At 37.8% G+C, this 13,976-nt stretch overlaps 2 protein-coding genes across 3 annotated transcripts; one reads left to right on the top strand and one right to left on the bottom strand.

Moving 5' to 3' along the window:
* Nucleotides 1-1,191: 1,191 nt before the first annotated feature.
* LOC112176017 (beta-glucosidase 11) lies at nt 1,192-5,742 on the top strand. Of its 2 annotated transcripts, XM_024313824.2 has the most exons (13): nt 1,192-1,417; nt 1,500-1,563; nt 1,992-2,047; nt 2,252-2,327; nt 2,421-2,492; nt 2,642-2,729; nt 2,818-3,073; nt 3,385-3,500; nt 3,587-3,807; nt 4,262-4,290; nt 4,374-4,461; nt 5,232-5,322; nt 5,419-5,742. In XM_024313824.2, the coding sequence occupies exons 1-13, from the start codon at nt 1,235-1,237 to the stop codon at nt 5,606-5,608; spliced, it is 1,530 nt and encodes a 509-aa protein (XP_024169592.1). In that variant the 5' UTR covers nt 1,192-1,234; the 3' UTR covers nt 5,609-5,742. The 2 variants fall into 2 exon arrangements, with proteins under 2 accessions (XP_024169592.1, XP_024169596.1); XM_024313828.2 differs by lacking the exon at nt 1,192-1,417 and having other exon boundaries at nt 1,501-1,563; nt 2,232-2,327.
* Nucleotides 5,743-7,894: 2,152 nt separating this feature from the next.
* Nucleotides 7,895-11,566, bottom strand: LOC112175936 (disease resistance protein RUN1). The gene is made up of 4 exons (XM_024313672.2): nt 10,897-11,566; nt 9,354-10,455; nt 8,810-9,088; nt 7,895-8,689 (listed from the first exon to the last, which is right to left on the bottom strand). The coding sequence occupies exons 1-4, from the start codon at nt 11,532-11,534 to the stop codon at nt 8,243-8,245; spliced, it is 2,466 nt and encodes an 821-aa protein (XP_024169440.1). The 5' UTR covers nt 11,535-11,566; the 3' UTR covers nt 7,895-8,242.
* Between the last annotated feature and the right edge of the window lie 2,410 nt (nt 11,567-13,976).

Raw genomic sequence — 13,976 nt, forward strand, 5'->3', positions numbered from 1 at the left:
TATTGGGTATATTGCCAGAAAATAAAAACATGATTGTGATTTTAACTATCATCCCGAACTACAAGTGATCGATCGGCAACAAAAAGTTCCAATAATTGTGCTCTCACACTCATATATACAGAGAAATATTATTGCATACCACATACTAGTTAGAGTGTGTGTGATCCAACACCACAGATTTTTATATAGATTTCCCAGTTGTCTTGGTGAAACTCGCGATAAACAATATCGTCTCTAGTTATGTAATATATCTAATGTTTGTAAATGTTATATTATTGAGTTGAACCATATCAATGATATACCTGCAGTATCGTGCGTGCTGCAATGCTTAGTTTAATAAATATATGTGGCTCGATCAAGCTTGAAAGTGACTCAAAACCTTAGAATCAATTCACAAACTTGTAACTCAAAGTTTATCATATTATGATTTTTATTTCATGCAAGAAAACGTACTATAATTAATTATACCTCATGCGCGGCAATTCCACCTTTCATTTTATTGGTCTTGGTTAACCTCATGATTTTAAGCAATAATGCTTTCTGCATTCAGCTTTTAGTCTAAATCAGTTCAACTTTTTTTCTTTTCTTTTTTTTGACGAGAAAATCAGTTCAACTTTGCCACTTTGGTTGTCATGGTTGCCATAGAGATTTCCGGTTGTAAGAGCAAGTTCACCAGTTGAGTCACCGGGTCACCTACTATTCACTGCTTTTTAGTGTATATTTTCATTCTCTGGGTCACGAAATACATTGTGCCAGTGATCCAGGACACGAAATACACTGTGCAAGTCACCATGGTGACCCAGAACACTGTACAGGGTGACCCAGGGCACGAAATACACTATGCTAGTGACCCAGATGGTGAAATTAACACTAAAAAGTAATAAATAATGGGTGACTTGGTGACCCAACGGATGAACTTGCTCTAAGTGTTTTAAACTTTTGATTGTTTTTCGGATAAAAAATAAAATAAAATAAAAAGAAGTAAAGAAAAGAAAAAAAAACTGATCATGAACTACGTGTTGCAAGCTGAACCATGAGCTTAGCTCACTGCCACTCCACTGCGAGTAATCTCAAACTTTGGTTGTACTGTTGTAGTCTTTTAGTACTGATTGGTGGGGACCCACCAATCAAATCATGTATTTGGTTGTTTGGCTTTCTCTCTTAAGTCTTAATTAACATAATTGAGAGGAGGGAAAGCCAGCTTGGGAGTTTCCCGAGTTGGGAGTGAGAGATAATGTTGCGATCAATTTCAGTAGTGTTGCTCCTCCTGTGTTTTGTGTCCTCCTCTTCTTCCTCAGTCTCTGGTTCAGAATTAGAATTTGAAATAGAGACGTCCTCAGCAGAAGAAGAATATAGCAGAGATGACTTCCCACCCCCCGGTGGCTTTGTCTTTGGTGCTTCCTCCTCTGCTTATCAGGTCTCCATTTCCTTCATTTCCTTTTTCCATCTCTACACACACACACACACATATTTTTATTAATAAGTGTTGTATTATTAAGGTGGAAGGCGCCGCCGACCAAGATGGGAGGACCCCAAGCATATTTGACACCTTTGCCTATGCTGGTCAGCTACTCAGCTTTAATTTATGTTTTTTTAATAACAAAAACAAAATTACATAACAAAACTACAAAAATAGCTTATCCAAATGAAACGCTGAAGACACTGAAAAGAGGAGGCTATTAAACCAAACTGAAGTATTAGAAAGGTCATGCCCTAATGCAGCTAAGTGATTAGCAACAAAATTTACGACTCAACTTTAATTATATCCTCAATTTGCCTATAAACTGCTTAACTGCATATGTTTGGGAGGAGGACTACCCTGTCAAGTCTTACTCTAATCTAACCAACAGATAGTAAAGGAAACAAATATTTTACGATTTAATTAGTTGCTGAACTTGGGCTCGGACATGAAAAAACATAAAAATAAAAAGCAATACAAGAACAATACAAAACCGGAGTTTGATTTCTTACTACAAAGGTATTAATTTCAGGGAATTATGATGGAGCCAATGGAGATGTTGCATGTGATGCATATCACAAATACAAGGTAGGTGGTTTGTTTACTGTCGAAATCCTTCCTTTTACTATTTCAATGCTTTCTAGCTAGTCAAGCAGTTGTACAGAAAGCCATCTATCTCATTATTAGTTAGCTTCATGCAATAATCACATTTAAAAAATAAATAAAAAATAAATAAAACAATGTGATTTAGTGTTTATGCATGATCGATCAGGTTCACTCAAACTCTTGCAGGAAGATGTGCAGCTCATGGTGGATACTGGTTTGGAGGCATATAGATTTTCCATCTCATGGTCAAGGCTTATACCAAGTACGATTAGCCAGCTGTTCCTCATAAATAAACAGCAGGTGGAAAAATGGTTCTTCTTCCCCGTATTTACTTGATTCAATTTATTTCTTTCAGATGGAAGAGGAGCTGTCAATCCAAAGGGTCTTCAATATTACAATAATCTTATTGATGAACTAATCACCCATGGTTGGTACCATTACTGTTTATCATTACTATTACATATACTACTGTTACCCCTGCAATTTGGGAGTTGGACTCTTAAAGCGAAAAACATAACTCTCGATAATGCTCTAATATAACCATTTCGTCCGTTTATAAATTTTTATTTCAAGCAGGAATCCAGCCACATGTTACTTTACACCACTGTGATCTCCCACAGCAACTTGAAGATGATTATGGAGGATGGGTTAGTCGAAAGATTATGTATGAAACTAACATTTTACCGGTTATTTAATGCAGCAAGTAGAAAAATATGGAAATGAACATGACTGAACCTATTATTCGGATGCAGAAAGGACTTCACTGCATATGCAGATGTGTGCTTTGAAAAATTTGGTGATAGAGTTTCACATTGGACTACTATGAATGAGGCTAATGTTTTTGTACTTGGAGGTTATGACATTGGATTTCTTCCACCACAACGCTGTTCAGCTCCATTTGGTGTAAATTGCTCAAGGGGTAACTCCTCAACTGAGCCATACATGGCTGCTCATCATATGTTGCTAGCTCATGCATCGGCTGCTAGATTGTACAAGAAAATTTACCAGGTATTATTTGGCTTGCTATTGTCCAGCTCATGAACAATGAAAGTCTTCCTGCATCCTCTACAGTTTCTACAGTTTCTTGTGTTTCTAGATTTTCATTCTAGGTGCATGCATGTTTTATGCACTAGGTCATGTTTTAGTCTTTCTAAGGCATCTTCTATACGTCACTAATGTATTAATTTCACCAATTATCTTATGCCCTTAACTCAGCTCATAGTAAAGAGGTCTGCTACTTCTAGTCGTTTAATCTGAAAATAGTAAGCTCTATGGTAAGAATATATAGCTGATCAGTGAGAATGTTTTTGGGCATGCAGGAGAAACAGCAAGGATTTATAGGGATCAATGTCCTTGCCATTTGGTTTGTTCCTCACACGAAAACCACTGAAGATGAACTTGCCACTCAAAGAGCTCTTGACTTCTACATTGGTTGGTAAGAAAGTTGCATTCTGCCACACCTCACACACACACAAGTCATCTACTAATCTGATATGAGATTGGGTCTAATTTGTGTTGTAGGTTTATCAATCCCTTGGTGTTTGGAGATTATCCTGATTCGATGAAAAAGAATGCGGGCTCAAGACTTCCTGTCTTCACGAGTCTTGAATCCAGAAGTGTTAAGGGTTCATTTGACTTCCTGGGACTTAATTATTATTACACAGATTACATCAAGGACCACTCCAGCAGCCTGAAGATGGAGAACAGAGACTTCAATGCAGACGTGGCAGCTATTCCGATATGTATGTGTTTTGTATTTGAACAGACTTGCTTTGCTGACTCAAACCAACAACAAATTCATTCCACTAAATAATGTCCAACAAATTAACTGGGTCAGTATCTTTTTTACCAAACTATTGGAATTGAGGATAGTTCATTCTGGGTAATGATATTCTAAAACTTATCTTTGTCTAAACCTGTGAACTGAAAAGTGAATAGTCATGTTCTCCAAACTTGAAGATCCACAAAATGTAAAGTGAAAACTATTTTTATGTTTAGTTATAAACAGTTAAGCTTGATGAATTGATCGGGAACATTTTCTGCACAAAATAAGGTTTATCAAATAGTTCTGGCTTTATTTTGACTCAAATGGTTCATTAATTTTCATGATCTTCTAACAGCATTAGTGCGAGTTACTTGAAGGTAAGTTCTGTTTATATAAATGAATTAGCTTATGAAGTTTATCTAAATGTGCAGCTATGCAAAGTAATTCGTCAGCCTTTGAGGTAGAAGTTTGAATATGAAACCTAGTGCTAGTTCACTCTTGGGATTTATTGCAGTGGACTAGTAATTTGTTTGTTTCATGCAGTACTCGACAGCTAGCTGGGGCCTGAAAGAACTGTTGGAATATTTCAAGCAAAGTTTTGGCAATCCGCCTATGTACATCCATGAAAATGGTCTCTCTCTCTCTCTCTCTCTCTCTCTCAAATCAGTGATAGTGTGTTCGTTATGAAATAAGTTCCGTAAGAAAAAATTTTACTTGTTGGATGTATATATCCAAGTTGCATGCTACATCAATCATCGATTTCTAGCATCCTACAGTTTGATAGAGAGAAATAAGTTAGCAGATGGATAGGGCCATTGGCAAGAGAGAAGCATTCGTTAGGAATTATATTTACACCGGATACAGAATGCTTGTAGATGGCATTTCCTCAATTTCAATTCTTTTAATGAGCAGTTGCAGGTTTTAGTTCAACTTTTTGCTCACAGATAAAACCAAAATGGTGCAAAATATAGAGATGGTGGAAATTGAATTGGAAGGGTTTTTTTTTCTTTAGAAAGCAACCGCAAGACACTGGACAGATGCTCTGTTTGGACCCTTGAACAAGGCAACGATACAGATGCCAGGGTCAATGTAATGTGGCATTCTTTAATAAAGTATTCTACAGATCGCTCTGCCACCCTATACTTAGAAAGATCAAAATGCTACAATCATTACTCAATTTACAACAATTTTGAGTCCTCTCTTTTCTGAAGGGTTGGTGCAGATAGTGCTCAAACCATGAAGAGATCAGTATAGTATGTCATGGAACATGTTTTGCTTCAGTTTTCCTTTCAAATAATTCTTCATCCTTGGCCACTGTAGTAGTTGCATTAGCTGCATAACACTTCAATTTACTATTTTTCATCATCTCAATGGGAAAGTCTGGCATCATATCTGTTTTAGGTCAACGGACACATCGCACATCATCATTAAAGGACTGGCTGAGGGTAAAATATTTGCGTGGACACATTGGGAGTCTGCTCAATGCTTTAAGGTACATCTACTTTGTAAACTACAAATTGACCTTGGGCCGATGTATAGTTTTACCATATTTTCCATATTGCAAGTATTGATGTATTTTCTTTCGAAGGAATGGATCAAACACTCGAGGGTATTTTATATGGTCGTTCCTGGATTCGCTTGAGCTGTTGGATGGCTATAAATCGAGCTACGGCCTATACTACGTTGATTTGGACGACCCTGATCTGAAAAGACATCCCAAACTCTCTGCTCATTGGTACTCCCAGTTTTTAAAGAGGCAAAATATCACTGCAGTCTGATAACACAATGGTAGAAACCTTGCTACATGATCTCTCCATGATAGTTTTATTAAACAAAATTGACTGAGGTGTTCTGTTTTATGGGTGCACATGTATGTTGGATTAGAGGCGTTATCTCTTTATTTTTTCTCGCATCTGTTTTCTTGATTTCTTGTATGCTGCATTAGAGGTGTTATCTTTTTAATGAGGTGTTCTGATTTTTGCCACCCCTTCTAGACTCAATCCCATTTTTGTTCTTGTGCTCATAATATGTGATTATAAACAAGTGAAAGATGCAGATAACTGAAGGAGATAGGAGGGCCAAATCCAACCACTGGATAGCCGCTCCTGTGTTGCATTTTCTAGGGTTATTTGCTTAGCTTATAGCACTAGGCAATCCTCTCAAATTCAAATTCAGAAAACATCTGTATTACCACATTTAGCACACAGATAAATTTTAGTGCCCTGTGTTACAAGGACTAGAACTTGCATAGCAACTTTTCAGTTCTATAAGACAGAAACTCCAAATGATTCAATTTTGTGTATGCTCTAACTACTTTATAATTTCACAACTCCATTCATATATGCATGCACTCAACACTTATTAAGTAGATGAACAATCCACACTTAGTAACCAAATGACTGAATATGTTAAGAGTAACCTTCAAGGATCTTACTTGGTCCTTGCTTTAGTTGCTCACTGCTGGTGAGCAGCAGTCGACGAAATACGAAAGAAAAGAAGACTAGGATTTCCTCCTTGGAGAATATTGTTGTTACTTATTGACTATACGTGGAGAAAATCATCGGCCATTGGGAACTAGAACTGAGCGCTCTCTAAATGAGGGTGATCTTATATCCTTTTCATCTATGGCGATGCTGTGGGGGTGTGGGAACTGGCCGGTGTTGGCCACCATGGGATCGGGATATTGTGTGTACCCATTAGTTTTCGTAATATGCTGAATCTATAGTTGTTACCAACATGAAGATCTGTGCAGAAACGTTAGATTTATGTATGCCTTTTGACTAGATTAATGGTTTGGGCCACAACCAAAAGAGATTAGCAAACATTGGACTGAAATTCTAATAATTGAAGGTGAAAAAAGATACCCAAATTACGGGGAGAAGTGTAACTTAGGGGGGTGTATTGTATTTGGATTTGTGCAGACTTTTTTTAAATGACAGACTTTTTGAAAAGTCCACAGACTCTTTAAAAAGTTGATAGACTGTTATGGATTTCTTAAAACCATTGATTTTAGCAACAGACTTTTATTGATTCATGAAAATCTATATACTTTATTATGAATGACTTCTACAGATTTCCTAGGATGTACAAAATATAAAAAAAAACAAAAAAAATAAAACAAATGCAGCCCAAACACAAAACAAAATAATAACTTGAAGCAATGCTCCAGTCTCTTCTAATAGAAATTGACTCAAATAAATGATTGTTAATCTGTCTAGCGAGTTTGTTCTCATTCCTAATCTCCCAATAACATAAATATACAATATAGATCACTTGATGTTTATAGTTAATTATTCTCATCAATTTTGTTTTCGCCGATTAACATATATTGTAGCAATATTGGTCAATGTCTTGATCTATAATCAATCAATTGAAATTCAATTGTTCAACCTTTTTTTGAACCATAATATAAATTCAAATTAATGAGAATAATTAATTAATAAGATAAAATTTAGTATGGTTCAAGGTCTTAGGGTTAGACCACAATATTTGAGTTTTAGGGTTTCATAAATAATTTTTATAGCTATTAGGGTTCGAAGTATCACAATTGAAAAAAAAAAAAAAATCACATTCAACAACTACAGTGAACATGTTGGGTATCAAAAAATGTTGATATCATAAAAGATTAAAAATTAAGAAAGAGAGATGATGAAGGACAAACTTGTTCGTGCGTAGAGAGAATAACTTTGATAGACTATTTTTTTTTTTTTGAAGAGGAAACTTTGATAGACTTTTTGAAATCTTTGGTTTGGAGGCTGGAAAATTATTGGAGTTTGGTATGTATAGTTAACACTACAAAGTCCATGATTATCCATAATTTTCTAATTCCATAAGTATGAATGATATTTTGAATACCTCTGTACTTTTATTCATTTTTAAAAGTCCTAATTGAATACCCCTAGATTTTGGTGGAATTCATGAAGTCTTTAAAAATCCTAATTGAATACCTCAAGACTTTCATGGACTGTTAAAAGTCTATATTGAATACACCCAGACTTTTAAATTCCATAGATTTTTTTAAAAGTTCCACTAATTCCATATACAATACACCCCCCTTAGCCAATATAAACATTCCCTGACAATTCAAGCTCCTGAATGTTGAACGAATTTACAAACTCTATACATGATTATATTGACATCACGTACAGTTCAATTTTTTTTATTCTTACAAAACCATCTTTGCCACTTTTCCAAGAATGGCGTTAAAACAACTGATGAGCGTTAGATAGAATATCCGGTTGGTCAGAAAAATCACGAGTCTGATATGAGGAAAAATAAAGGTACTGGCTACTCCTCTGACAGCAACAGCAACATAACACCAAGAGTCAGAGAAAAGATATTAAGCTAACAATCTGAGATACACCACCACTTCACTTTCAGCTGTCTTTGTCTGCTTAATCTCCTTTTAAAATTCATCCTCGGATTGGTCCTGATGTCTCATCCTGGAAACATCGTTTTAGGCCACTCAGGCCTTGTCGAGATGAAAAGTCCAGTCTCCTCATGTTATCTACAGAGGATGGTACTTCACTTATGGCTGTGCCACTTATAATAAGAGTTTTCAAAGAGATCATATTTCCTATATTCTTGCTCAAATTCTCAAATCTCGAACAGCCAGAAAGAACAAGAGTCTCAACATGAATCAACTTATAAAAGTCCTCCGGAAGGTCCTTGAGCATTGTGCAGCCTTTAAGATTTAGCAAGGCAAGTCTCCGAAGAAGTCCAACCGACCAGTGAATCTCTGGCAAACTCACACAGTCTTTAAGGATCAAATACTGTAGCTTTGGGAGGTGTGAAAAGTCTGGTGATTGTTTTAGGTAATGTGAATGACTGAGATTAAGTATCTCCAATTTCCCAAGCCGCTGTTAGACAACACCAAAAGAAGAAAAATCAAAAATCCAAGGGGAAAAAGAAGAAGAAAAGGAAAGCGTGATGTAATGTATTAAATCAGAGAGAAGATGTTTGAAAGTTTCTTAATATACCCAGGAATACTCCCAAACTCGTACAAGATTGCTGTACCGCAGGTCGATAGAAACCAGGTATGTCTCATTAAGAAGCTCATTTCGAATGAACTGTAGAGAGAATCCTCGCAAGCAGAGCCACCTTAACTTTTTGGGAAACTTGTCGCAGTCTCCAGTGAGTTGTACATGGTTGAGTTGGAGCAATTTCAGTCTCTTCATGTTTCTAAATGATTCTGTACTGAAAGTCATGTTGTCAGATCTTTGCAAATTTATAGCAAGTCCTTCAGTCTCTTCAGTTCCCTGTTAACAAAAGACACTAAACTAATAAAAAGATTATTCGCATGTGAGAAAATGATTTATCCACAGGCGCGCGGAAGAGTCATGAATGCATTCTAACTTTCTTACCGCCACAATGAAATGACTGGATATTATGGACAATAGAATATGAAATTAATGAAGCAGTACTATTATCATTAGAGATGGGCTGGTTTGAGCACTGCTTTTTCACTATTACTATTAGAGATGGGATGCCTATGCTTGTCTTGATTGAGCTGGGAGTACTTACAGATTCATCTGTCAACACATCTATTACATCTTCCTTACGCCACAATCTACTACGTCTTTCAGGGCGGTTTGGGGATTCTTCACGAACAACTTCTCTGCCCATGTCTCGAAGCAAATCATGCATCATGAGCTTGTTTTTCTCACTAACAGTTACAAGGCAACGTTGGAGCAGGACACTGATTTCTATTTCTGGAGAAAAACCACATCCCTTCAGTATTTTTATGACATAGTTCTTGTCCATTCCGATGAAGTAACAACATATATGGAGGAATATGTTCCTCTGGCTCTCATCAATTGCATCAAAGCTTATTCTGAGCCTTGACTGAATTCTGACATCAGGAATTTTTTTCAATTTCTTCAGTGTGCTAATCCAATCTTCTATGCTCCTTCCAAAGAGGAAAGACCCTAAAATTTCAAGAGCAAGTGGTAAACCTCCACAGTAAGTAACCACTCTTCTTGAGAGTTCGATATAATCTTCATTAGGAGAATGATTTTGAAAGGCATGCCAACTGAAGAGTTCAATAGCTTCTTCTTCATTCATTTCTTGGGTCAGATGTATTGTGTCCACTTTCAGTAGTTCTAGCAAATGTCGATCTCTTGTTGTTATAATAATTCTACTTCCCGGACCAAAGGAATCACGCCTTATAGCCAATGCATTCAATTGGTCCTCATGATCTACATCATCAACAATGAAAAGTACCTTTTTCCTTCCAAGTCGTTCTCTTATCACATTGATCCCTCTAGAAACATCACCTACCACTATCTTGGTTGGTTTTAAGACATCAGAAAGAAGTCTTTCTTGCAGAGCAATCTTACCATTTGAGTCCTTTGCAGTTTCCCTAACATCTGCTAGGAAACTTTTACTGTCAAAATTATGATAAAATTTGTTATAGATGGCTTTGGCAACTGTTGTTTTCCCAATTCCACCCATACCCCAAATTCCAACCATGCGAACATCATTATCTAATCCAACACCTAAGCATTTACTAATATCTTCAACACGAGAATCAATTCCAACTGGGTAGACAGCTAAATTCAAGTATGGGGTGGTCAGCTGTCTGCATATCTCGTCAACAATGCTACTGATAAACTCTGCTTCAGGCCTGTCAGTTAGATTCAGAAGTAGAAATAGCACTCATCATGCAATTACAATATTAAAAGGGATTAATATCTAATCATTTTATTCATAGTGACCGTAAATTGCCTAAGAAGACAGGAATCAAAACAAGGGTGAAGCTCTGTATGTAGACAACTAGGCACCAATTTTCGTATACCCTCTCCATTCCAAATCTACCTTCTAGTGTTTCTTATAAGATAAAATGTAATCTTCTTTGATATAAAATTTAGATGAATGTAATAAGTAAAAGCATTTTTCCTATTCCTTAATTCTACTTTCTACCCATCTTTCTGGCCCCAGGCAGTTTCTTCAACAAAACTAAAGCCTAAAGAAGACAGATCGAGAAGGACCAAACTGAAAGGATACTAGATGATCAACCAAAAGGGAAAAGGGGCAGAGAGCAGCAGTATAAAGATGTAACTATTACCTATCAGCGATATCGAAGCCGGCCAAATTTGCAGCTCCTTTAAGAGCAGCTCTCCACTTGGCTATCTTTTCTCCATGATGACGTCTAGCTATAGCTTCATATTTCTTTTGTACATCACTAGATAATTCTAAAGTAACCCTTTGTCCCATAATTGCTGCTTCTATAATTGGAGTTCTCAACTCATGTTTCTCAAATGCCTTACCAAAACTACCGGCCTGGTTTCGGACATGAGAAGGATCAACATGATAGAATATTGGGAAGACCAACTGCCCCCGTGTTTTTCTACACTCCATGATGTGCACCAGCTCCTCAAGACACCAACTTGAATCCGCGTACTTCTCTGAGAAGACAATTAGAGAGATCCTACACTCCTGGATTATCCGCCCCAATTCCTTTGATATTTTTTTCCCTCTTCTTAGTCCCTCGGCATCCCAAAACGTGCTGACTCCCGCACGAATTAGTGCAGCGTAGAGGTGGTCCGTGAAGGTCCTGCGTGTGTCTTCACCTCTGAAGCTCAAGAACACGTCGTAGGTTATCCAATATGTGTCCCAGTACAGGGAGGACGGTGGCTCCAGTGGTGATGATGACGATGAATGCCCCGGCTGGAATGATGACGATGATGGCTCCGTTGACTTCATTTCTACTGAGGACAACGGAATGCAGAGGCAGGATCAAGTCGAGGAGTCTTAAGTCCCACGGTTGTTGATTTTTATAAATTATAATTAAATGAGGTGGAAATTTGCTGGCTAGGTTATTGAGCAGTCGTTTTTCATCTTTCGTTTTCTGTTAAGTTTCGTATTTAGTTGTTGTGGCCTAAACTAAAATGATTCTAAACATGCCAAAACCGGATAACATAATAGTATGTTTTCCTTAAAATTACCATGAAAAATAGTTCTTGGTGATCCTTTCAAAGTGGAGGGATTCGTCTAGTGTGCAGATATGCATATATAGGTATATGTTGAAGAATGTTAACATTTAGTGTACCTTATCAAACTAAGGAAAAGTTATATGATTGTAATAGGAGAGAAGGTTTTAGAATTCGTAGTTCTATTCAGAGTAGTTTTCCTATGTACTTTGTAATCCCTATATATAGAGCTCTTATTATCAATAGTAAGATACACACTTCTCTCATCATACTCTCTCGAATCCTTTATTCTAAAACACGTTATCAGCACGAGCCCTAAAAACTAAAAACCTAAAAACAGAAAAATCCATCATCGATTAGCCTTGCTGCCCCTAGCCCGTGCTACGCGCCTCTGCTCTCGTTGCTGCCTGCCTGCATCGCTGCACTGCTGCCCCTGCAGCATCACCGCAATGCAGCTTGCGTTGATAGCCTTCGGACTGCTCGCCACCGCGCACCAAGAAGTGACCCTCGACCACTCCATCTTTGGCAGCAAACGCAAACCATCTTCTGCGCAGCTGCTGCACATCACCGAGCCTCCTAGACCTCTCGTCAACGCCAACTCGACCTATATCACCTCCAAAGTTCAAGCTTCCAAGTTTACAAGGTTTCAAGCTCCGATTTCAACCAAGTAAGTATTTAAAATTAAAGTTCCTGCTTTCTTGTTTTTAAATTCTTTTCTTTTTCTCGGGGACTTGCAACCTCCCTTCTTCTACATCCCACCTTTCTTATAACGTGGGTTCGATTCTTTGAAAAAGCGGAATCGTGGAGATTCACACTAAACGAACTAAGAGCGTTCGTAAGACTTCGGACTAATTAGAGCATCCGTAAGCATCAATTTATGACCATATAAACATCATTATTTCGGTCTAATCCAAAAATTCTTGAAAATAGATTTCTTGGTAGCATAGCTCGGAAATCTTATTATTTATTAGTTGTCGTGGAAGCCTTGACTCCAAAACTAATCTATTTCTCCTTCTTATTTTCAAGATGTCGAAACCGAAGCTCAACTTTCCCATGCTTGATTCAACTGGCTCGAAATACCACAGTTGGATCACGGATGTTGAGAACCATCTCACTTCGAAAGGGATTATACCCATAATTCAGGCACCAAACCCTAAGCTCATATTCGAGCGTACGACTACAAATAATGTCACCGCCCTCATCTTGATGAGACGCCACATGGACAAATCACTTCGATTGGAGTACATGGCAATCAAGGATGCTAGAGAACTATGGGTTGCGCTAGAAGAGCGTTTTGGTAATGTCCAGGATTCCCTCCTCCCTGACTTGAAGGTTCATTGGAGCAATCTAAGATTCGTCGACTTCAAGTCTGTCTCTGAATATAATTCAGAAGCTTTACACCTCAAAACCATGTTGGGGTTCTGTGGACAACCCGTCACAGAGCAAGAGCTAGTTGAGAAAACTCTCTCCACCTTTCTCGTCTCAGCAATTTTGGTATCCAAGCAATACAGAGGTGAGTAAAATGTTGGACGGATCACGAGGTTTCATCAGCTAATTAATGTCATGTCTGTAGCTGAGAAACATGATAACAACCTCGTGAAGAATTATAATTCAAGATCCATTAGAACTAAGAGCGTTCATGAGGCGAATTATAATAATGCACCCCAACGAGGGCTCAAGGAGTGGAACCCTAAAGTTAAGGGACAAAACGGACGTGTAGGTCCATATAACCACCCTACAAAGGAAGGAAACCGTCAGAATGAAGCACGGACACGTGGCAACACATGGCAACGTTGGAGAGGGGACTGTGGAGCTCCAGGACGTGGAGGAGCAGCCCAAGGCCGTGGTAATGGAGCCAATTCCTCTAGGGGACGCCAACCAAGTGCAAACAATGCACCTCAATTGAAGGGAAGCAACCATAATGATGTGTGTCATCGATGTGGAGCAAGTGAGCATTGGTTCAAACAACGCAAACCAAGCAATCAATTAGCTGCATGATACAAGGCATATAGGGACCTGAGAGAGCAAGAAGTCTATCTTGCCGAAGAAGGAGATGATGGTGATGACAATGACATCAACCTCACAATAGCGGACTTCAAATCTGACAAAGTAGTGCACAAGGATGCCGCAGATTTTAATTAGTGTAGTCTTTTATTTTTCCAAGAATTATGTAATGGCAATTATGCCTTAATCAATTAAATGACATTTTGTATTA

Source organism: Rosa chinensis, chromosome 7 (genome assembly GCF_002994745.2).
Source record: "Rosa chinensis cultivar Old Blush chromosome 7, RchiOBHm-V2, whole genome shotgun sequence".
Classification (NCBI taxonomy): Eukaryota; Viridiplantae; Streptophyta; class Magnoliopsida; order Rosales; family Rosaceae; genus Rosa; species Rosa chinensis.

Excerpts from the sequence above, each read along its gene's own strand:
- LOC112176017 (XM_024313824.2), top strand. The coding sequence starts at position 1,235 with ATGTTGCGATCAATTTCAGTAGTGTTGCTCCTCCTGTGTTTTGTGTCC. Across the intron at positions 2,328-2,420 it reads ATGGTCAAGGCTTATACCAA|ATGGAAGAGGAGCTGTCAAT; the intron begins GTACGATTAGCC and ends TATTTCTTTCAG. Across the intron at positions 2,730-2,817 it reads TGGGTTAGTCGAAAGATTAT|AAAGGACTTCACTGCATATG; the intron begins GTATGAAACTAA and ends ATTCGGATGCAG.
- LOC112175936 (XM_024313672.2), bottom strand. The coding sequence starts at position 11,534 with ATGAAGTCAACGGAGCCATCATCGTCATCATTCCAGCCGGGGCATTCA. Across the intron at positions 9,089-9,353 it reads ATGTGTTGACAGATGAATCT|GGAACTGAAGAGACTGAAGG; the intron begins GTAAGTACTCCC and ends TTTTGTTAACAG. Across the intron at positions 8,690-8,809 it reads GAGTTTGGGAGTATTCCTGG|CGGCTTGGGAAATTGGAGAT; the intron begins GTATATTAAGAA and ends GTTGTCTAACAG.